The following is a 24,507-nucleotide window of genomic DNA, read 5'->3' on the forward strand; positions in this document are numbered from 1 at the left end:
TAATTTTCAACTTTTACACATTTGCAACTAGTGACACTGGTCTCTCACAATGTAGGTGTTCCTAAAGAGTGACCGTGTGGCTAAGATGGTCCAGAGCGGCGGCTTCTCGGCCAACGATTTCAGGGAAGTGTTCAAGAGGCACATCGAGAAGCGTGTGCGCAGCCTCCCGGAGATCGACGGTCTGAGCAAGGAGACGGTGCTCAGCTCCTGGATGGCCAAGTTTGACACCATCTACCGTGGCGATGAGGATCCTCGCAAGGCGCAGCAACGCATGACTGCCAGCGCAGCTTCTGAGCTGATCCTCAGCAAGGACCAGCTGTACGAGATGTTCCAGAACATCCTCGGCATCAAAAAGTTTGAGCACCAACTGCTGTACCAGGCTTGTCAGGTAAGTTTTCAGATGCACAGGTGACACATTTCTGAAAGTTTTCAGTGAAATGCTTTAGTGCTGGTGTGTTTTTTTAATTGTTTGGGTTGATGGAGGCATTGTTGTGTGTGATTTCTTATTTTCTAAATGTTTTCAATTTAACATTCTCTCTTTGCATTTCTTTAACACCATGACATTGTGTTCTGATTTTCTCTTCACTTTTACTTCCCACTCTTGACCTCTGTGGTTAGAACACAACAACATTAGAAGCCTTTATCCTTATTTTTCTACAGACTAGCCAACATATTACATGACTTATGTATAGAATAATGATAATGGTGACTAATAAATGATTTTAGGTGAACTTAAAGATGTTTTTTTTTTGTCTACTATGTAATTGTTAGCTCTAGAATTAAATGGAGACTCTATAAAAGAAAATGTGTCTCCCCAAGACATATGCCTTGATCCCAAGCCAGCGATACTTCATTGTAGGGGAGATATGTTGAGATTGCTTGTGGATAATAGTGGACACCGGCGTGCTTGTGTCAGACATAACTCTTCTTCCCTCGCTGCCTTTACTGCTCTCTGTTGGAATGCTGAAAGCAGCATTAATGTAGTCTTTCTTCAGAAGCTTGATTAAAAGTTTTACCACAGCAGGATTTGGAAGAAGCCTCTGACACTGTGACATCTGCTCATCACCTAATATATAACCTACATACCTCATCGTTTCATTTAGATCTAGTCGGCACGCATTTTGGAAGCCAGTTACTTTTTAAGAAGCTGAATTTCTTCGGATCAGGTGTCATTCCTCTTTCAACAGCTGTGAATGTATAAATCAGAGCAGATGGCTTGAGTTGCCGTTAAACAAATTAGATTGTTCAAATGTTTCAGTCGGCAAAGATCAATATAGGCTCTGTTCTGCATGAGTGTTCATTAGTTAGATCCCTCTAATGCTGAGGTGCAATACATTGCCACAGCCTACGTATCCACTGTGTGTTTTTCCTCCCAAGCTTTTGAAGATGCTTAACCTAGTTTTTTATATGCTGGCAGCAGGGCTGTAAGTGTAGGGTCAGAAATCTGCATGCAGAAGATAATAGCATGTCCCTGAACACATCCTACTCTGAACAATACAGAGCTCCTGATGAACACTGAACAATACACAACCATTGAATGCTGCAGAGATGCATTTGCACTGCATTGCACTGTGGTGTGTGACAGTTATAGCTTGGTAGAAATAGCACAGGGATACAGGTCACAGTTGTAAAAAGGGACAAATTTGTTTGTAATTAATATTTCATATATCTATATGTTAATGTACAGAATAAGATTTGCATAAGAGAATTAGGATTTCTGTTTTTGTTTTTACTCCAACTGCTTTTCCAGCTGTTCTGGTGTCTTCTCCCATTTCGTTTGCTGCTGTAATGAATATATCAGCCTGCGCTAATAGTAACTTTGAGCATCTACTCAGTAAGCAGCCAGCCGCTGTATATTGCCCTCTGCTAAATGATAAAATCCTCACTAAAAAGGAGCTGCGGCAGTCCAGGCAGCGTGGCTCAGGGCTGCTGGGATTTGATGAAAGGTTTTCATGTATTGGCTGGGATTCAGAGGGCATCATTTATTTTTTTTGCTGTTATCGCTGGGGATTTACATTTTTTTGCAGTTACATCGAAATAGTCGAAAGGAAACACTGGTCTATTTCTGTCTCATGCCAAAGTAAGAGCAGCCCCTGAAAATGACTAACAGACTGATTAGACTGGTACAGCCAGCTGCTGTGCCAGCCAGACTCTGAGCCTGCTCCACTCCCTGATGGCTGCACACCAAATAACTGTAAGAAAATGCATTTGGTGGCTGCACTGCAAAACCATGATTGGTTTAACTATGCTGACAGAACTTTGTGTCCACTTATCATGTGTCCTAGAGTAGTGTTTTGTAAAAAAAAAAAAAAGATTAGTGTTTGATACGACTCACAGATTTTATTTTTAGTTTCAGTGAAACAGCAGCAAGAGAAATTGGTCATATAACTGCAGACTCTCTTCTTATATCCTTTAAACAAAATTTCTCCTCTGCACACATTTTGCTGAAAGAAAAACACAATCTGAACTGTACACATCAGGCACCGCATGACATTTAACAGATTCCCATTGAGCTTTGTTAAAGAGATTATTGTACTTCATGTGACAACAGGATTCCTTGTTTGAAGGTAGAGACCGACTGCAACACTAGATCTAGTTACAGCACTGAGAGCAATAATATTTTTTATGATGCACCCTGCAGAAAAATACAAATGTTTTAATTTGCCTTAGATTAACAGCAGTGTATGGGACACCACAGAAGTCTTTGGCTGGTTATTTTGGTCCAGTTTGACGTTGTTTACCAGCTAGCAATTTGCTGACTTTGGTTTGGTTGCAGTCAGAAGGTCATTAAATAAAAGCAAAACAATGAGCAAAGAACTGCAAATTGGTCCTAAGTCTCTGTGGATGTCAGTATCAAAAAAATCTTGATCAGTTCTTAATTTTAAAAGGAAACAATTTCATGAAAATGTAATACTTTGTTTTGTGCATGAAACTGTTGCAGTAGCTATGCTTGTACTTGCAATTAAATTGTTCTTAATAAATAATTTAACAATTATTTTCTTGATAAATTATGTACAAAATATTTAAAAAACTATTGAAATTACTTATCTTAACTTCAATATATAAGTTGCTTGTCTAAGATCAAATTCACTGTCAGACACGATAAAGACAAAAAACAAGATTTTTTTTTTGCTGAATCATTTGCGATTCATTGATTATCATAATTGTTGATTAATTTGCTGTTGATTGACTCATCAATTAACTGATTATTCGATTCATTCACAGCTGACATTAACACTATTTACAGATTCTTCTTCTGAGATGTTTTAATCATTGATATTTATTCACACCAGTGGACTCTCACTGACTAAAATTCTTGTCTAATCTCAAGTGGCTGATTAAATTACCTAAGCCTTTGAGTCAAAGCCAAGCATGTGCGCATCAGAATGAGACTTTTGCCCCTACAGAGCCATAAATCATGGCCTGTGGACCCCTCCTCGGACTGACAGACCGTACTCAAATGAGCTTTGCCTCTGACAGACTTTGAAGCAGGCTCCTCCTCTTCCTCTTTAATTTGTCTTGTCAGCAACTGTTAGTTGGGAAATGAGGCCTGAGCTCTTCCTGGTTTAGCCTGTAGCTGATATAATTGCGTAATGGAGCCTCTTCACTGCACACAGGATTGGGAGAGGATGAAAGCATTTGCACTGCCTGCCGAGCCACCTCTAAGCTGAACAAGCAGTGGTGCTGAAACGTAGGGTGAAGCGTGAATGTGCCAGCATACTTTTAAATCTGGACAATGTTTGTTACAAGAAAAAAATTAAAAGGGCAAATTTGTCCCTTTGGCTAGAGATGACTTAGCTCAACTATAAAACAATAATCTCAGTTATTCAAAAACAGCTATGATTGCATACATTTTTGTGTGTGACAAATCTCCTATTAACTTAAAGTTATTTAAAGACAAAATGACCTAAAATTCCACACCAGTTGAGGGAAAATGTGTTGAATGTGTTAGGGGTTGAGATGGGGATTTTCAGCAGCATGTAGTCATGATCACGTTTCCTAATTAAAATGCTTCGCATGATGCTACATTCACACGATGGAGGCTTTTTCTCACATTTTAACACAGTCACACAAACTAAGTCTAAATATAGAGCAGCTGCTTCGACTCCTCCAGGTCCCATCCCGCTCTGAGCTCATTTTGCCCGGCCAGTCTTTGTTCCTTACAAGAATCCATCTCCGGCCGTGCGTGTTGTCTGCTGCTAATGTCCCAACATCCACCTGGGAATCTGTCATCGGCCGGGCTGTTAACTACCAACCTGCTTCTGCTCTGTCACCTTTAACCTGCTGTCAACCGGGCTAACACTGAGGGAGCGTCACCTTTATTTAGCTGCAGAACTGCTATCAGCTTCAGTAACGGAGAGAGAAATTTACTTTTAGCCGGTCTTATTTTATATGAGATTGCCTGTCCACCTGCATTGTGCCTGTGGGCCATTGCCAACGCTGACCTTTCGGTAGTTGTAGGCCAGATAAGATTGGGGTGCTGTGGGGCTCAGTAGGTGGTGCTATTAGTTCACACAGATACTGCCCTCAGGTCTTCTCCCCTTGCACAGCCAGGACCGTGTTTGCTTTTCACCACTGCCGAGGCAGAGATGGCTGCAATAGAAGAAGAAACCGACACCATCCTCCTTCACATTACGTACTTCAGAGTTTCTCCTCTCATGTTAGCCATTTTGTAGATGAGCTGCAATCTGCACTTAGTCACAATGAGCAATTTCTATCCGCCGCTGCCTTATTTGATTTCAGTTGTGAGGGATTTTGCAGTGTGGAGAATTTTCTTGCATCTGTGGATTTAGGTCTGTTGTATTTTGTGGGAAAGGGGAGGTGCACAGACGAGACAGTAAAAATGCAGTGTCAGACACTGACAGGCCAAGCTGCAGAATTTCCAGGCATGGCAATGACAGTTCTTTTGGGATTGCACGAGTCAGATGTTGCTTGCGCCGCAGTCCAATAGCGCCCAGAGCTCTGAGTGTTTTGACAGGCAACACCGGATTGCCAGCAGCATGGGGAGACAAGTGGTTCAAGCACAGCTCAAGCAGGAATGCAATCAGTATCAGTCACAGTTATGAATGAATCCTGGTTTTTGCTATTGGACATAACAATGAAAAAAAAAAAACGTGGCTTTTGATATTTCAAACCACGGGATGCTCTCCACTGCATGGCAGATCTGTACTGAGTACCACTGTGCTTCCAATGCAGACATTCTGCTGCAGCTGGTGGCAAAGTCTGATTATGTGCTCTACTAAACAGGAACTCTGGGTTATGTAGTAGGGTGGCTGCTCAGTGGCCAGCACTGGTAACACACTAGGCTTGACAGTTCACGCTGACTGTCCTCCATTTAAGATGCATCTGGCTGACATCATTTCATAATGTGCACATCAGTGAACAGAATCAATTGCAAATGTGTAAGTAAGACACTTCAACAATGACAATGCTTTTCTACTGATTTCCTGACTAAAATGTGCATAGTTCCTATACAGGCTGTTTCTACATATATTTTTTTTCAGTGTAAGGCCGCTGTATCCGTGTCAGTCTGTTTCTCCGTGGTGTGTTACTTACTACACCCCCTCCCCTCCTTTTAACGACTGCACCATGGCTTCAGCTCATTCTCTCTTAAAAAGGATTGCTGGAAGGAGCAGAGAATCAATATGGTAAAGCCTGAAAGACAAGACCTGTTAATGTAATAGGAGCGGGTGAAATACCATGAGGCACAGAGAGGTCAGCTCTGGCAAACGTCCCAGCAGCAGGAGACCAGAGCGGTTTAAAGCACTGTATCACAAATAAAATCAGGTGCTCAGTTGAATAGACTGTGCAGCTGTGCGGAGATATTTTTCCTGATAGTGATAAAAGCAAAATTTAAAACATGTTGCACTCGTCTTTTCCGGCACACCATGTTTTATTCAGATATTTTTTGATATCTCGTTCCCATAGGGGTAATATCCCAGGTTGTTTGCTGGTTTCTTAGCTATAGCAGATATGTGACATACAGGTTACCATCAATGCTAAATGTACAGCTCATTACCAGGATTTAAAGTAGTTTAAAATTGCTTGTAAAAAAAATGCAAAGCTCACTCACACTTACAAATAACATTAAAACAACATCTGCAATGTTACAGCCACATTTGCGCTGCTTCTTTGTATTGAAAAATTAAGATTTTCACATTTTATCCACAGCACTAATACTAATAAAGTCTAAACAGAAAAAAAGTAATAAACTTCACTTGCAAAGTAATCAAATAAAAATATTTTTATAGCTAGTCTTGTTGCTGAAACTGTAAATTGCAAGTTTCACTTGAGATGTACGCCTTCGACAATCTGACACCTTTTTACCTCAGAGATTTGCTTCGTCATGCTCCAGCTATAAACAGAAGCTGATCTATGTGCTCCATGAAAGCAGCAGCAGCAGCAGCATCGTATTTCCCCCTCCAGTTTTAAAACGCATGTAAAACCCAAGGATTTTACAATATAACAACACCAGGGTGAGACAAAGTTGGCTTTATTTTTCACTGTAAACTCGAGCCACGGCGCTGCGTGGAAAGGTTTGTGACTCCCCAGGTGCAGCTGTGCCTCAATTAGGGCTACAGGCCTCATAGTGGAAACGGTACTGACTGACTGGTGAGTCACAGCATCAAATCTGACAAGAATGAGACATTTTGGCTGAGAGAATAACTGAAAGGGGTGAAGCATTCAGAAGCAGAGAGCGAGAAAGAGACATCAGCCATCTCCACTCTTTCCTTGTGTCAGCTAATATAAAACGGTCATTCATTATTGATGTAAGAGAGCCATGAATATTTCTGTTTTTCATTACACCGGGGCAAAATTTAGGCTAACAGATGTCAGGCTTTTGTGCCTAGAGCTAACATTGTCCAATACAGGCAGTTTTCAGATGTTTTAAAGAAATTGCATTATCATTGGTTTGATCCCCGTGTGCCAAAACTCTTGTGGATGGTTCATTCAAGTCAAAGCTTTATCATTGACATTGGTGTGAGCTTTATTTTAACTACACCCTCAGCTCGGCTAGAACTTTTTATTCTGCTGATTGAAATCAACAGGAAAAGGAGAAATTTGAAACACTCAACACTTTCAAAAAGGCCTGTGGTCCATTCAAGGTTTCTGTGACGACGGCGACATGGTTCCCTAGTGGGAGAAATGAATTTCCTTTTGATTTTGATCTATTCATGTGTACTGCCACACTATGCCTCTGTGATTGCAGTCAGTTAGAGCAAGCTGGAGCTCTAATTAGCCTTTGTATGCCCTGCTGTATTTGCCATAATTACCCATCTGCATGAGGGTCTTTTGGACTGCATGGTCACATTTACTTCAGACTGCAGCCACTGCTCGTCACTCTGAATGTTACTCCCAGGTAACGCATTATGCCTTTGAAAAGGCACTTACAAATCCAAAGACTAGTTTCTGTCTGAAACATTGTAGCATAGAAATACATCACCGGTTCTGGTTTATTTCACCACTCCCATCCTCACATCAAACCAGGATCAGTACAGAAACAAAATGTAACATTTCAACAAATGCTTTGAAGTCTTTTCAATTGACTTACATGGTCGCTCATATTTTTATGGTGAAACACCGACTGTATTTTCAGGTGGTAGAGAGGCTTTTCCACTAAATGCAGGGTTGTCAGTTCATCTCCAGCTCCTCCTGTTAACATGCTGAAGTGTTTTTGGACTCCTGACAACACGGCAGCTCTGCCAACTGGCTTGTGAACTGCTAAAGTAAAAAGCTGTTGTGCATTTATCTCATTTTTTTTTACAGTAGTGTTTTTACAGTGTAATGTGGAGCTTTGTTCGTGAGGATAGCGGTGCTGAAAGCCTTAGTTAAACCAGTGACCCAAACACATGTTTACAATGTCAAATGTCAGAGGGACACAGGAAGATAAAAAGTAACAGCTTTGACTTTAGTAATTTGGTGTTACAAAGACTATATTGACCGACGGGCAGAAGGCTTATCTCGCGATGGACAAAAAAACTTAAATAAAATCCCTGAAAGGCAAATTATAATTAAATGAGTGCACATAGAGACATGTTGCCCTGTGTACAACTTAACTAACAAGTTAAAATTCAACTTCAACAGTGTCCTTCCTGTGTTTCCGAGTCACATTACCCATTCCTAGTAAAGTTCAGTAATTGCACAGACTTTTTAGTCATTAAGATAATTTTTATTTTATTTGTGAGAAGCCATGTATAATATTAAACATAAATGTTACCGTTATCTTAAGGCTAATTTTCCTCTGCAGTCGCCTGATAGGTCACAATTAAAACTTCCACTCAATGACAGAACAACTCAAGCCTACCCGGACAAACAGGACAAAACACATAATACAAATTACAGACAGTAATACATCTCACACACATGCACTTTGTCAACAGCATGTCTGTGTCATTTGCATTTAAACAGTGGGAACATACTGAAAATTTTACTAGATTATGCTATTAAATATTTTGTTATAGTTTTTATGATAAATACAACAGGCAAATAAAAACCTGTTATTAATATAATTAGATATTTATCAAAAGAAAAAAGTTCTTTTAATTATTAAAAAGTGCATAATAAGTGAATTGTGCTTCAGAATCATTTGCATGGCTGCAGGGAGGAAAATTGGCAATGTGCTGAATATGAAGAGGAGAAATTATTGCGTTACTCACGTATGAACTAATTACTTTTGCGATGAAAGGCTGATTTCTGTCATCTCAATTTTGAGTTTTCTTTATTTTCCACCAGAGCCAGCAGCTGCAGATGAGAGTGTGCATAAGGTTATAGAGATTTAGCTCACATCAAGGTGATGTCATTGTTCATGACAATTCGACATAGCTGCAAAAGACAAAACTACATTCAGTGGAACATTTAAATTTTTCTGGACTCACTAAGTCAAGTCTTCTCATCTATTTGCCTTGGAATCTTGAGATGTCTCGCATTGCAAGTGTTCATTTTTGGGATTCAAGTCCAACTTGAGTCCAACTTTCAAATCTACAGCTCTAACTCACACTTTTTTCTAGAGATGAACTGTCATGCTTTTACATAACAGAGTTCCTGGAAATGCAAAAATATGAAGTGTTTTGCGGCTCCTGAGGGAACTACACAAAATCTGACACCAGACTTGAGTCAGTTTCTGTTGTGACTGAAAAATAAAGACTGGCGTTTGAAATGAAAATTATATGTAGACATGTTGAAGAAATGATCTTATTATCATCTCTGCTCAAGGCCAGTGGTTGGAAGCGACATTAGTTGTCACTAACACAACGTGGCCATATGATGAACTGTTGGGGGTCAAGTTGTACGATATCAAATCCAGATGGCAAGTTTTGACAAGGGAGAAGAATGCATGGAATAAAAAAAGATGATATCTCTTGTTCTGCTGCATCAGTTTTTATCCTTTTCTTACACTATGTGCCCTTGAGGTCTGATAAACGTGTCAAAATCGTCATCCTCCTCATAAAACATTTGCAAAGGCATCTGCACATTTGCTTGCTTGTGGTGTTCTTTGTCACTGCGATAGAAGGCACCTTATTATGCTTCTTTGTGTGTGACCACCATTAACCCATTAAATGGTTGAATGTAAATCAAAGCCTGCGTGTGTTCTGCCTCCTGCATTGCCTGCATGGTTGTTAGAGCACATGTGCTATTTTAGTTGTCATGTGTGATTCAAGAACCGTGTGATTCAAGCAAAACTGGGCCCCAATCTTACAATGCTTTCTCCATAGTTCCATAGGATGCCTTCAAATGACTTTTAACGAATGTGTGTAATCAGTCACTCTTACAAAATGTTGCTATTGAACCAGAGATCTGAGATCTTGCATCATCCTCACAGATTGTTCTGTATTTAGTCATTAATAATCAGGAAAACATTCTAAATGCTAACAGCAACATATCCAAATAATATGTGTGTTTTATTTAAATATTTCTTGGATTTTTCATCTTTGATGGAGGGATAAATTATGCAGGAAGACGTGGTGACCTTTGTTCCTGACCTTTGTATTTGAGAAAGCATTGCACTTCCCATAATGTGATCTAATTGACCTGCTCCCCTCTGTTTATCAATAGCTTGACAACCTGGATGAGCAGGCTGCACAGATCAGAAGAGAGCTGGATGGTCGTCTTCAGATGGCAGACCAGATTGCCAGGGTAAGTCTGGCTCTGTGCGATGACTAACATTATTTTTATTATGCTTTTGTTATGTAGTTAATATCTCGCTAAAAGGGTGGAACTTACATAAACATCATAGTATGAACTGCCATCCATAGATAATGAATACAGTCTCAAAGAATAAAAAGAACATACTAAATGTACAGGTTTTTCTGCATTGCTGCTATAAAATTAGGTATCTGTATAAACAAACAAATACAATTTCATTAAACTAATATTATTTTTATGTTTTTAGGATTTTTGGAAATGCATATCTGACTGTGGATCTTTGCTGAGTCTTTTCTCTTTTTGTCATGCAGGGAGGTAAGTTCCCCAAGTTTGTGTCTAAAGAGATGGAGGCCATGTACATTGAGGAACTCAAGTCCTCAGTGAATCAGCTGATGGCCAATCTGGAGAGCATGCCAGTGTCCAAAGGTGGAGAGTTCAAGCTCCAGAAGCTGAAACGGGGACACAATACCTCCATCATCGACATGGGCCAGGAGGACGAGAACACACTGTCCAAGTCTGATGTGGTCCTGTCCTTCACCTTGGAGGTATTATGCATTAAGAACGAGGCCAGTTATGGATTAACAAAGTTTGGATCATTCTAACATATCATACTGTGCAAATTCTTTTTTGTTTTAAAAAAATATTCCTTGAATACTTTATATTAATCAGTGAATTTAATACTAAGAACATAAATAGATAAAAACTGCAAGCACCTTGCGGAACTTTCCTGAGTTCCCCTGTGGATTGAGGCTGTCTAAGTGTCCTCTGTATGTAATTTCAGACTGATGATGTTGAGCTCAGGGCTCTCTGGGGACTGTACCGTCTGTTGCAGGAGTCCATGTTGTTCTTGTCACTGAAGACAGTTCATTATGACAGCCGCTGTTTGCTCCAAATCATTGTCATGATGCAGAATTAATTTAGGACCAATCAGACACTTTCCTGATGATACCATGTAACATATATGAATTTGAACATATAAAGTGAGTATATTTTTGACGTAGTATTGTTATTTTCTGGATTTCTAACGATAGAGAAATGATGCAAGCACTATCATCTGTCATGTCTAAACTCAGAGCTAAGCTACTTCTGCCTCAACCAGAACTTTTAAATCAGAACTGTTGTTGACTGCTTGTCTGCTCCAGACTAAGTATAGAAACAGACAGCAGACCTGTTCAGGGGGTTGAACAGACGCTATGTGAAGAACAGACTTGCACACACACACACACAGCACAAAAACCCGTTTACCTGCTCCTTAACGGGAAATGTGAGTCATCTTGTTATCAGCTTGTCTGAGACGAGCTTTCACCACAGAACGCGGAGCAATCACACCTCACTCCTTATGATGCAGTGCTATTTCAGAAGCAGGAAGTACATAATGTGCAAAGAATACGATCTCGTTTTTCTGTTTGTTCACACAGAAGTGAATACAGCGCTTCTCTGTGAGAGGCTGAATGCTGAAATTAGGTATTGTTTGGTAAAATTAGGTATTTTTGTACGTACACAGTTCCCTGGTAAACCCTCAAGCATATTCCAGGTTGGCTACTGAAGCTAACAGAATATATTTAACCAACCAACCAACTAGGATTATCGTTAGAGAATCTGGCTGGAATCAGCTGAAATATAGAACTAGTCCTATAGCATTTGAACTGCATCCACATAGAAATATTAGTATGGTGATGCTGATATACTTATTGTCCTGTATGATATTTGTACAGTGAAAAAATATATTTTTGTTGTGTTTTCATTGCAACAGCTTATCTTTGATAAGTTGTAAATTAATGTTAGATATGGATACTTTGGATTCTATTGGGTTCAAATCAGGCAGCACATTTGGTCGTCTCAGTGTAATTTGGATCATTACCATGAAGGAAAATTCAGCCAGTATTTTTGATATATCCACAGCCATTAACGGTGTCATTTATAAATGTCATCTCTCAAACAGTTTTGCACTCATGCAGCCTCAAATCATCACACTCCCACCGCTGTGCTTCACTGTCAGGACTATGCATTCACTGTGCGAGTCCCAGCCAGGTTCACATCAAACACACTGTACTCCATCTGGGCTGATCAAATTTATCTTGCTCTCATCTAACCAAACAGTGTGCTCCCAAACTTTGCCAGGCTTCTGTTCATACATTGTAGCAAAGGCACGAACAAAGGTTTATTTCATGGACAGCATTCATAGAGGTTTATATCATACAATGTCCTTCTCAATGTCTGAGCTGTCAAAGAAGCTGTTATTCCCATACATAATTATTGTTCCAAGTCAGAAGCGTTTGCTTATTTGTTTTTCAGAGGTAGATTTTTCAAGGAGTGCTCTGTCTATGGCTTCAAGGATCAGTTTTGATTTTTTTGACATGTAAGTGATATTGTACAGGGGTGCAGTCACTTCTGTTGTAAACTGTATTTAAGCAGGAAGCCCTTTGAGATTATAAACCTCTTTTTCGAGGGAGACATGGCCAAGAAGGCACATGGTTCCAGAGTTACAAAAAATGATAAAATTGAGTGGACAAAACTGAAGAAAAAGTCAAAGGGACAAAAGATGCATAAAACAAAATCCAGTTTAAGGCAGCACGGTGGTGAAATGGCTGTTATACACTCACTGGCCACTTTATTAGGTACAGCTTGCTAGTAAATTGTTGGACCCCCTTTTGCCTTCAGAACTGCCTTAATTCTTTATGTCATACTTTCAACAAGGCATTGGAAACATTCCTCAGAGATTTTGGTCCATATTGACATGATAGCATCACACAATTGCTGCACATTTGTGAGCTGCACATCCATGATGAGAATCTCCTATTCCGTTGAAAATCCCAGTAGATCAGCAGATTCTGAAATACTCAGACCAGCCCGTCTGGCATCAGCAACCATGCCATGTTCAAAGTCACTTAAGTCCCCTTTCTTCCCCATTCTGATGCTCGGTTTGAACTTCAGCAAGTTGTCTTGACCACGTCTACATACCTAAATGCATTGAGTTGCGGCTATGTGACTGGCTGATTAGTTATTTGTGTTAAAAAGCAATTGAACAGGTGTACCTAATAAAGGGGCTGGTGAGTGTAGTCCCCTCAGCTAGAAGGTTCTGGGTTGGATTCTGTGGGTGCTTTCTTTTCACAGAGACATACTTAGGTTAACTGGAGCCTCTAAATTTGCCGCAGGTATAACTGTGAGGCTGCACGGCTGTGTGTATCTCTGTTAGCCCTGTGATGGACTAAGAATACTAAGAATAGAATACTTTCATTCAAAGTGGACTCTTATCCTGACAGCACATATTTCTGCCTTTGTCCCATTTGGAATTCACGGTTGCAATATAACAGTTACCCCTGGCAGTGTTAGTGCTATATTATATTCGCTGAGCTATTAAAGACTGGATATAAGACTTGATGAGGTAGATTATGCCTACAAGCAGTTTCAATGATAGAGTTGTGCTTTACAGGAAGGATAGCTGTAATTTTTATGGGCTGTTCCAGCTGAACATCAGCTAAAATCTACATTTTAGTACAATGGAGGCACCGGCTACAAATGTAAATAGTCGTTCTGGCTGTGATAGTATTTCTAAAATAGCAAACTAGATGGATTTGCTGCCTGCTCATCTGCTGTTGACCCTTTTGCTCTCTAACCTCCTTCAAGAGATGACTCACTTCTTGTCTGCAACCTTCACTGAGGTATCTGTGCTTCCCAGGTGGTCATCATGGAAGTGCAGGGGCTGAAATCTCTGGCTCCCAACAGGATTGTTTACTGCACCATGGAGGTGGAGGGAGGCGAGAAACTCCAGACCGACCAAGCAGAGGCATCCAAGCCAACGTAAGAACCGGAGCACACATGCACATTTGTTTTTCACATGCATTTATGTAAGTGTAGACTTTTGTCTACACCCCGTTGTTTGTAGAATTCGCATTCAAACACTTTCTAAACCTAACACAGCTTTGGAACTATTGTAAAGATTGAAAACAAACCTCTGGTGAGCCTTTCAAGGAAGATAGACCTTAATGAAAAGTTGTTGTTTCCTGTAGATAAGCCAACGACAGTTTTGAGCATTGTAATTAAGATTATGTAAGGATAAGAGGAAGCGTAATCTAAGAGTCCTACTGCATCACACAGGGAAAAATGAAGTGGCTTACAGTACTTACAGTAAGCCGAGCTGCCAAACTCTCCCACATCTCAGGGGCTTCTTAGTTGTAAGGACACATTTCCAGTCCTCCTGTTAGTGTTCTCTGATGCCTCATTCCCTCTTAAAAGCATTTTGTATGCAAATGGCTGCAATTTAAAGGAAATGGGGCTGTACACTTTAGCAAAACTTGAAATGTATCAAGTGTTAGATCTAGAACGGCAGAATCTGGTCGCCTTGTCATGCAAAGCGCATCTCTACTTGAAAAATGCATATACCCCTAGTGAAATATAGGTGGGATGAGTATTAACATCAAATCCCTACATCTTTGGGGAAATAAAAACCTTTAATGTCTCTGTTGTGTAAAAGCTGCTTGAGTCATTTATGATTCACAGCTGAAGCCAAAACCTTTTTGACCAGGTTGATTTCTGACTCATTCCATCAAGGTATCAAAACTCTCAGTGTAATCCCACAGTATGTCAGCCACAAAACAAAACCAGGAAGCTTGTATGTATCTTCCTTCTTCTCAAAGCTCTTACTGTTCACAGATATCGTGAATTATTTGGATATCTCGCTTCTTGTTATGCCATTTTAGACCCTATTTATGACAATGATGGTGGTGAAGAAAAATATACCTTTTGCTAAATATATCTGCCATATTTTCATCTAATTAATCATTTTTACACAGTGGAGGATACAAGAGGAAATGTCCATGAAACATTCATGCAAATATGAGCTATTTAAGGCCCAAATGTCTTCTTCTGATCTCCCTAATTCAAGAGCCATTTTATGAAGAGAGTATGAGAGAGATGGAGGGACATGAATGAGGGAGGGGATTAGACGAGAACAAGGCAAGGGTAATGTGTGTGTGCGTCTGTGTGTACTTGTATTACACATATTGTGCGGACATTTATCCTTTTATACATCACATTTTGTGTGCATTTATAAATGTAAATTTTAAGGTGAAGATGTGGTTTAAGGTGTGGCTGGGTTTAGGTTGTAGTTAGGGTTAGAAAATGTGATCACTCTAAAGTGGTGGAAACAGGACTGTGTTATTACACACATGTACACACGCTAAAAAGACACACAAACACACATGAGATAAATGTATTAATGTACAGACTGCTGCAGGTTATTTGCATACAGTAATTGGATGTGTTCAGCAGTCGTGCGCTTCTACTGACATTCAGCTTATTATAATGATTTTACATTGAACTCTGATGAATCGATTAAGGGGCCGATGTAGTTAACGTTATCGTCTAGTCGTTCTGCTGTTTATTTTTTCATTTGACCCACTTGAGAGTACACGGGGTTTCATATGTTTTGGAGAAAGAGCCGCAGCTCCATTAATAGACCTTAGATTGAGCCACAAGGTCACCTTCATGCCAGCACAATGGTTCCATGTGAAATCAACACAGCTTGCCGCTGACTCCTCGCTGTCAGTCAGCAGCTTCTCTGCTCCTCCTGAACATGCTGCAGCTGCAACATCTTTGTTACATGAAGTAGCGATTAATTATAAATGTTAGAAATGCTCATAAGAAACACTGCTTTCCAATTCTGGAAACTGACACCACTTTCTCCATACCTCACTGCAGAGCGAGAATCCAGGCATCTAGTATATTACATAGCTAAGGCTACATAAAGCAGCACAGCACGTTGGCAGCTGCAGATGGAAATGAGAGGCAACACAAGCTCATATATGTTGTGTAGCATGATTACAGCAACTTGTATTCTCCTTGTGTTTTTTGCTCCTTGTAATCCGTTTACTTTGTGAAGGCACAGCTGGTGATGAGATTCAGTCATAAGGGGTTTGCTGCTAAAAGACAGGTTTTTTAACAAGACTACTCCAAAACTGCCTAGTAAACTTGCTTATTTCTAACTTTACCTCCCCAGCTTTTTCTTTCTCTGAACTGCTACTTATGTAAAGGATGTGAATTTAATCAAATTTAACTTGCAAATTGTTTGTTCTGAAACCTGTAAAGCAATTCCAACATCAAGAGAAGGGGGACAAAATCTATTTCTGTGCCAAAATTCAAGGTCAACAAAACTTAGATGAGGTTTCAGCAGTCTGCGTTAGACTCATGAAGTAGGTCTCTTCTGAAGTTTTTGTCTTTTTTAGTACCAGATTTTCTGTTTTTCTGTCTATATTATATTCTGTTTCACTCCCTCTGCTGCAGTTCTGCAAAGAAACACTGTGTAGACACAAAAAGGAACTTTGTTCTAAAGAGACTAACTTTAGAAGACACCCAGCTGATCTGACAGACGCAGATACAAGACTCATAACGGCATCTGCTGAACATGAGACGTCACTTTTACACCGAATGGGATTTCGTTAGGCCGTATAAATTAAAGCAGACGTGAAAAGAAGTTTTAACCTATAAGTGCAGTCTTATTTTGCAGCTGGTCCTTTCTTTTTTTGTCTGAGTCTGGCTCTCCCCATGTTTGTGCATCCTGCAGGTGCTTTAATTTCTTCCCCAAGTACAAAGGCATGCAGGCCATCTGGACTAGAGAAGCTCTTAACTCTCTCGCAGTGTGAATGTGAGCTTATTATACATTATACATTTTGCTTCTATTTTGTGTCTCATTACACTTGGTTCTCAATAATAGATTTTATTTTCCTTCTCATCTGCTTCAAATGCAGTTTTCATACATTTTCATGCTACTTGTGTATCCCATCCATGTTTTGTGTTGCTTTTGGGACATTCCTGCGTTGGGGGTTAAATGAAGATAAGAAACTTGACAACAGAAGCTCATTTTGGTCTGTGGCGTCTGACTGCTGCTCTCTGTTATAATCGTGGCTGATAATATGTGTGTTTTGTTATATAAAAATCTTGTCTATGCAGCTTTAAAGATGTCTGGTATATAAGTATAAGAAATGCATTTTAAAAAGTGACATTGACAAAGAGAACTAAAGCGTGTGTGCGTGTGTTTTTTTCTGTGGTTTCATCTTGACTTTGACGTACTGTGTTTTTCTGCAGTATTGCTTCTTTGAAAAAAAGACTTCCAATCAGTCCTTCATCATCTTCCTTCCTTGATAGAGGGGTGTGTGTCTACAAACAATGTGTTGTCTCTCCTCTGTTGTATATTTGTGTCCCAGTTGCCCAAACGCTGCTGTTTCAAGTCTGTTTTCACATAAAATAGGGATTTTATGTCTTTCATTGCTGTATAAATAGTCGATTTGAAAATGTTGACTGACATTTTTCCATATGATTTAGATGTAGAGGGTTGAGATGGAGATGAAGGCTCTCCTCAAGCGGCTTTTATTTAAGTTGAAAGCGACGACTGTTGGAGATGAAGTCATTGTGTGGGATCACTGCTCTATCGTGCTGTCATGGTAGCTAACCTCTGGAGTGTCTTTTGTTGTGCCTTTCAGCTGGGGGACCCAAGGGGACTTCACCACCACACACCCTCTCCCTGCTGTCAAGGTGAAACTGTTTACAGAGAGTACAGGAGTGCTGGCACTGGAGGACAAAGAACTGGGCAGGGTAACACTTCTTTCATTTGCATTTTCGCCACCGCACAGCCACTCGACGCAGCTACGAGAGCACTGTAATGACACATCACATAAATGAACACCACACTTGTATTTTGCATAAATTACAACTGGAGGACACACACAGAAACACACACACACGGCCAGTCAAAGCATTTTTTTTGTGTCGAAAATATTCAGCTTTGTTTCGGTTGAAGTTCTGTGCAGCTGTAATAAGCTCAAAAGAGTCGTCAGTGTGCTGTCACTTCACTGTGGTTCAGAAATAACCTTTTGTTATTTTGTTTTTGTGACAGCTAAGCATTAGATAGATGTCAAAATGAGAAAATCTGAGGCGCACATTAAAGCTCAGCTCTGGTCCCACTGGATTTTGATTTTTTTTGGAGCATTTTTGAACATGCTGGGGGATCCAACGGCACATTGTCTGTGTGTGTGTGTGTGTGTGTGTGTGTGTGTGTGTGTGTGTGTGTGTGTGTGCTGCTAGCTAACACTTGTGTTTGACCAGCACTCACCTGAATCATGCTGCTGCACTTTTGTTAACAGTAGGCTGGAAGAAGTGCAACTTGCGCAAACACTATACTTGACCATGAAAAAACGAATGAAAAATCGTGAAATGCCAAAAAAAAAAAAAACAACAAGCAAAACAGACCAACTCACTACATCATAATTGCTTAGACTCACTACCACCTACTGCTGCACTTATGGCAGAGACAACTTCTTTATGTGTTAGAAGCCTGACATGTGGTGGGGGAAAACGAGAACGCTGCTCAATATGCATACTTTTCATCTCTTTTCATATCTGCCTTTAAGTCTCATTAAACTTTCACATCCATGCATTAACTTTTCAAACGATCATCTTCAAGAAATATCAGCTGAAATGAAATGAAATGGAAAAATTCAACCTGCAAGCTGCTCTTTAAATCTCTACCGACAAGCGAATCAAATGTAGACAGAGCAGAAACATGAATCAGTTCTCTAGCCCGAGTTTTTTCACCCTCTTATCAGGATGTTAATGTGATATACAGTTAAGGAAGGTGGTGTTTCAGGTTTGCGTTGGGGCAGCGGCGCCTCAGACATCCCTGTGGTGGCAGTGACCTTGGCTGTGACAAGGCTCTTTGATCTCCCACTGCAGCAGAGTTGGCAGGAAAGCAGGCTTCCTCAAAGCTCTTTAACTCAGCAAAGAGAGATTAGGACTCCTCTTCGGGGAGACAGAGCAAAGCACTGTTCTGTTTCTCCACCGTGACTCACTTTATTATTTCACTTGTGGGAAAAAACCACATACATAATCAGTTCACTCCTTAAAAACACACTGATTAGTGCTGCAGAGTGAGATCAAAGATTTCCAACCTGGATATCAGAGCTAGTAATTATTGCGTTTTGTGATCTCTCTTTTTTTTTTGTTTTGAGTGCAGGTCGTCCTCCACCCAACTCCCAACAGCCCCAAACAGTCAGAGCTCCATAAGATGACTGTGACCAAGGCTTGCCCTGACCAAGATCTCAAGATCAAACTGGCCATACGTATGGACAAACCACAGAACATGAAACACTGCGGGTAAGAGATCCACTGCTCAGCGAGATATGCAGTGATGCTCTTATGTGCTTTTCATTTTCCCATGTCTTTCCTATGGAACTCCAACCCTCTCAGCTCCTTGGCCTCATTTCTATTCACGTACCATGGAAAAATACTGTGAAGTGCACTACTCCCCCTGGTGGATACTAGTGTGTAGTTTCATTTTTAGTAGCAGAAGGTGCACTCAAGACATTGGCAGCAACATTATTCATTTATGTAACCATTATGCCGCCCGTCGAAGGAATTTGCATCAACGTTCCTCGTCTCTGAATCAGATATAATGAACTGTGTTTTCAGATTTTCACTATTTGTGGCCATTCTGACATGTTTACTGCATTTTATCACTGGGTGTGAACAATGTTTTGACAGGTATCTGTGGGCTTTTGGAAAGAATGTTTGGAAGCGTTGGAAGAAGCGTTTCTTTGTCCTCGTGCAGGTGGGATTTTATTACCATAAAACTGTGTTCAGCCATATTAAAGCAGCGGTGACCCTTTTAGTTGAGGACACTGCTGGTAGGATTTTTAGCCCAAGAGTTGGCTTAAAAGATTCCTTTGAGTTTTACTGAGTTACGATATTGAGCGCATATCAAGGAGAAAAAGAATATTTGCTCTCACTGCACGTTTTAGTACTCATGCTATAGACCGTATGGTTGCTTTATATTACACTCTATATGCTGAGAAAGATGAAATTTAATGAAATGTGTAGACAGTCTTTAAAAATCATTGACTGTTACTTTAAGTTTCATTATTCAAAGACTGCAGAATTCAATAATTTTTTTATGGCTGGTTGGAGTGATTGCTAATCCTTTTTTCTTGCAGGTGAGTCAGTACACTTTTGCAATGTGCAGCTACAGAGAGAAAAAATCAGAACCACAAGAGCTTCTCCAGCTGGACGGGTATACTGTGGACTACAGTGACCCCCAGTCAGGTCAGAAGAAACACCAACACATGATAAAACTGCAGACACTTGCTGTGTACACACAGTAAAAATATCTGACTACTTGATCTTGTCTCAGGCTTGGATGGTGGCAGGGCTTTCTTCAATGCAGTGAAAGAAGGCGACACTGTGATCTTTGCCAGCGACGATGAGCAGGACCGCATCCTGTGGGTCCAGGCCATGTATCGTGCCACTGGCCAGTCCCACAAGCCCGTCCCACCCACTCAGGTGCAGAAGCTAAACTCCAAAGGGGGTGCCTCAGCCCAAATGGACGCCCCCATTTCTCAGTTCTGTAAGTAGCCTGAAACACAACATGGTCACTTAAGCAGAAAGCAGTTTCCATCCACAAAGCAGCGAAAGCTCTAACCCATAAATGTCTCACGCCATGCGCTCCACACTGCAGTCACAAAACGTGCTGGTAGAACTAACACACAAGCACGCACACACATGCATCCAACTCTCACAGATCCCTCCAGCATCTGATGGACTTCCACTCATTGTCACCACTCCCACAGTGTTTAAAGGTGCAATTCCATGCTATTCCATCGATCTGCTCACAAGGAACAACCAACCTGTTAAAAATACGGAAGCACGATATGACTTGCAAAGTTTGTGTAAAAAAAAAAAAAAAAAAAAAAAATTGAACAGCTCACTACACATAAGATTTGAACATTCAAGCCTGCTGGGGTTGAATTCAGACTGACAGTGCCTGGGTGTGCTGCTCCTGTCCGAACCGAAGGCCTGTTTTAATCCAGTCTAGACTCTAGAGGGCAGCTGTGAAAGCCAGCTGTGGTTCTGAGACAGGTTCTCAAATGGTTCTCTTGTCACTGAGTGATGGCTAAAGCCAGACATGTCTAAAGTTTTAACAAATCTGTCACTGTACTTGCACCTCTAAGCAGTCCACAGGTCAGGTAGCAAAGTGAAGGTAAGACTGTCTACAGTAGTGTGGCATCTGTACCAAGTTCTGTTGTAACCGTCTCTTGTGTCCCCTCCTCATTAAAGAAGGGAAAAAAAAATTTAGAATTTTTGTCACCACAAATTCAACCAGCAACATTTTTCTTCACACAATCTGTATGTCCCCAAGTTGACTTTGACCTATACTGTCAATGATTTTCTTGTTAATCTAGTCCAAAACTTTAAATTACCGTGTCTCACGTAGACCTTACTGATCTTAATGTCACATACTGCTTAACAATTCACAATAATAGATCCTGCTATTCAGAACAAAACATGACTTTTTGTGTGCATCTTTTGACTCCATAGGCTCAGAATGATTTCTTTTTCAACCGTAGTGAATAAAGATTTTTATTTTTTCTCCTACAAGGAATTCAGAAAAAACAATTGGCCTTCGATACAAATATTTAACGGACAGGGTTGCAATGATATTAGTTGTAATAAACGTAAAAAGCCCCACTTTTATTCCACTCTTTCTTCAACATATCAGAAGACATGAATTGGGTCAGTTACTCAGAATCCTATCACATAAAATTCTATGTTGTTTCTCCATTGGTTTCTTTGTCCAGTATGTGGTCGTTCTTGTGGTTAGTTGACTCCTCTGATGCCAGCTGTTGCCATTCAAAGCCTCCTCACAGTGGCACAGACCTCCTCCCCCTCCCTGAAACATTGTGGCACACCACGCGTACATGTTTCACCCCCTGGTGGTCTTGAATGGCACTGGGACCATAACATACACAGCCCTCCTGACTCTGCTGCAGTGGATGGACGGATAAAAACAAACTAGAGTCCTATGAAGGTTCTGAGCTGCACTGCACATAGTCGACCAGATTCATACTACAGAGTGGTTTAATGCACATCACATAAGTGTTCTATTAAATATGGGCAGACTTTATTGTGTTTCACTGGATTTTACATATAATAAATATAATGTACAGTTTGAGGATGTCATATGAAATACTCCAAAGATGGCTTAAAGGGGCACTCCAGTAATTAAGTGCATTTCATAATATTTAAGATACATTTTATTTAAAAAAGAAGTCACCTTTAAAGCGACTGAGTCAAGAAATCCTTTTCATTTGCTTGGTAAATATCCACATCTTTAAAATCCAGACCTTAGTAACGTTATAAGTTAATCCTGCTGACATTAACGGTTAATTTCCTGACTTACAAAGCTGCTCAAGAGCAACTGGAGAGAGTATATCAACTAATTTCATGCGGTGTGTTTCCATCCAAACAAAATATGACAAAATATCTCATTCCCACAACAAAGTTAGTATGTTTGGCTGAGATAGAAAAACTGCCCCACAATCTTAAAATGTAAAATGCAGCAAAGGGGAAAATCAGCGGAGTGTTCCTTTAAAGTCTGCTTAAATTTATTGCTAAGATTGTTTTGCAATATCTCACCCTTAAATGATCTCTCTTGCAACCTTTCCAGGACCTTCATAGTCTCTTTTCTTTTTAAAAATATATGTATAAAGAAAGACACGGCATCTTTTGCACATAGAACTGCCTGTTGGGGGTTACTTCACTGTGTAGGTGTATGTGTTTGCCAATGTCCCTTAAAAGTAAGCCTTGTGTTTGATCTGCAGCTCCACAGAGTGACAGTACTTAACGTGTGGCTCTCAACTCCTTAAGTACTCGTCCGTAATCCAGAATAAATAAACTGCAGTGGAGTGATGAGGATCGTAAACTCTGTCTTCCTCCCTCTGTCTCTTCCCTCTTTCTGTTTCTTTCTCTCTCTCTCTCTCTGTCTTCCTCTTCTTCTCTCTAATATGCCTCAGCATCTGTTGTTCACATATCCTCACATGTACTCACACACCACCACCCACAAACTATCATGTTGGTATAGGTTGTTGTTTTTGAGTTGTGTTTTCTTCTTCATGCTTTGCCTGGACCCTTCTTGAGTAATGCAGCTGCTAGGTCAGGGTCTCGTGATTGCTCTCCTCCAGCCTTGTTGCTAGTCTTTATGTTATTCTGGTTTGTCCCTTCTTACCCTGCTGTCTTCTAGCTGGACTCAAGGGTAAGTGCTTCCCTGTAGCCGGCACAGCTCAGATAATCCCCGCCGATTATCTGACAAATGCAACGTTCTTTCTCTCTTCTCTCCCCTCTTCTCCTTTTTCACGTCTCGCTTCATGTCTTAGATATTAGTTGATTACTTTTTTTTGTTTTTTATGACCTCTACTGCGAGGATCAGAATATAAGCATCCATTCGTGCCAGTATAGGATGCATGTATTTTATTCTAAGAACTTATTATTTGGCTCAGTAATGGTTAAAGTTGATATTATAGTTGTTTCTGCATAATTGCCTTCTCTCTTTATTCTTATTGGTGACTGGACCCCTCAGAGTAAAGCAAAGCAGATAAAATGTGGCACAGTATTAGAACAGAATGAGCAAAATATTATGCTGTGAGAAAGAACATGTAAATTTACTATTAATAATTTAGCTGCAAACAAACTGTTTTATAGCAGTTAAATGAAACCTAGAAAATATTACATCTTTATATGCATTCATTTAACGATTAAAAAAAGTAGATAAATTGTGAATTCCGATGGCAGTCTGCGATGGAGTTATTTTTCCAACATTATATTTGATGCATGAGTGTTTATGTTGATCAAGCTTTACTTCAGAGGGCTCAATTGCTTTTAATTCTTTTTCTTTGAACTTTTCTTGATGAGAGTTGGCAAATATGTATGCGGAGTATTCTGAATGCCAAAGACAAGGAGTAGCTAATGCCGCCCCTTCTTACGATAAAATACTCCGGACCCCTCCCCCCTCCTTCCTCCTATAGTAGATGGGCCTGTAGATAGAGGCTAGACCGGTTCCACACCTCCAGAAAGGAGAGATCTCATTTTGATTTCTTTTGACTGCCCTTGTTTGCCTGAATAGGAGAACACCTGTGTCATGTGTTCATACTTTTGTATAAATACAGGAGTTTTCATTCATTTCCCCCCATCTCCCAGAGAATGATACAAGTTTTGCCTCTGTCGGCTTCATGCTATTTACCCATGTACTTGCACCAAATTGTATTGCTACCCTATTAGAGTTCTCCGGTAGTGGTATGCCTGTTAGTGTGCTCTGTAGAGATCATGAATACACTGCAACATATTCAAGTATTGTCAACTTGCAAATGCGTAGAGAAGAAAAAAAAAAGGAATGCCAAAAAAAAAGGATAAAAATGCAAATTTGAAAATGGGTCTGCAGATGTGCATGACATTTAAAAGCTTAATGAAAATTCACACTGTTCTCCAGCATGTGATGATTTATAAATGTATGCAAAAGTACTCTCATATTTTAACTTTGGTGAT

The 24,507-nt window shown here is 40.2% G+C and overlaps 1 protein-coding gene across 10 annotated transcripts in view; it reads left to right on the top strand.

Moving 5' to 3' along the window:
* cadpsb (Ca2+-dependent activator protein for secretion b) overlaps positions 1 to 24,507 on the top strand; it is a 68,422-nt gene that overhangs the window by 20,343 nt on the left and 23,572 nt on the right. For 6 of the 10 annotated variants that reach the window (XM_035952858.2, XM_035952860.2, XM_055010688.1 and 3 more), the window contains exons 3-12: positions 56 to 388; positions 10,054 to 10,134; positions 10,455 to 10,688; positions 13,823 to 13,944; positions 17,622 to 17,733; positions 19,151 to 19,290; positions 19,678 to 19,744; positions 20,127 to 20,235; positions 20,324 to 20,536; positions 23,210 to 23,221. In XM_035952858.2, the coding sequence (XP_035808751.1) occupies positions 56 to 388; positions 10,054 to 10,134; positions 10,455 to 10,688; positions 13,823 to 13,944; positions 17,622 to 17,733; positions 19,151 to 19,290; positions 19,678 to 19,744; positions 20,127 to 20,235; positions 20,324 to 20,536; positions 23,210 to 23,221 (1,423 nt within the window). The remainder of the gene's footprint in view (positions 1 to 55; positions 389 to 10,053; positions 10,135 to 10,454; positions 10,689 to 13,822; positions 13,945 to 17,621; positions 17,734 to 19,150; positions 19,291 to 19,677; positions 19,745 to 20,126; positions 20,236 to 20,323; positions 20,537 to 23,209; positions 23,222 to 24,507) is intronic. The other 4 variants (XM_055010687.1, XM_035952861.2, XM_055010690.1 and 1 more) reach the window with 1 other exon arrangement.

Source organism: Amphiprion ocellaris, chromosome 5 (assembly GCF_022539595.1).
Source record: "Amphiprion ocellaris isolate individual 3 ecotype Okinawa chromosome 5, ASM2253959v1, whole genome shotgun sequence".
NCBI classification, from domain to species: Eukaryota; Metazoa; Chordata; class Actinopteri; family Pomacentridae; genus Amphiprion; species Amphiprion ocellaris.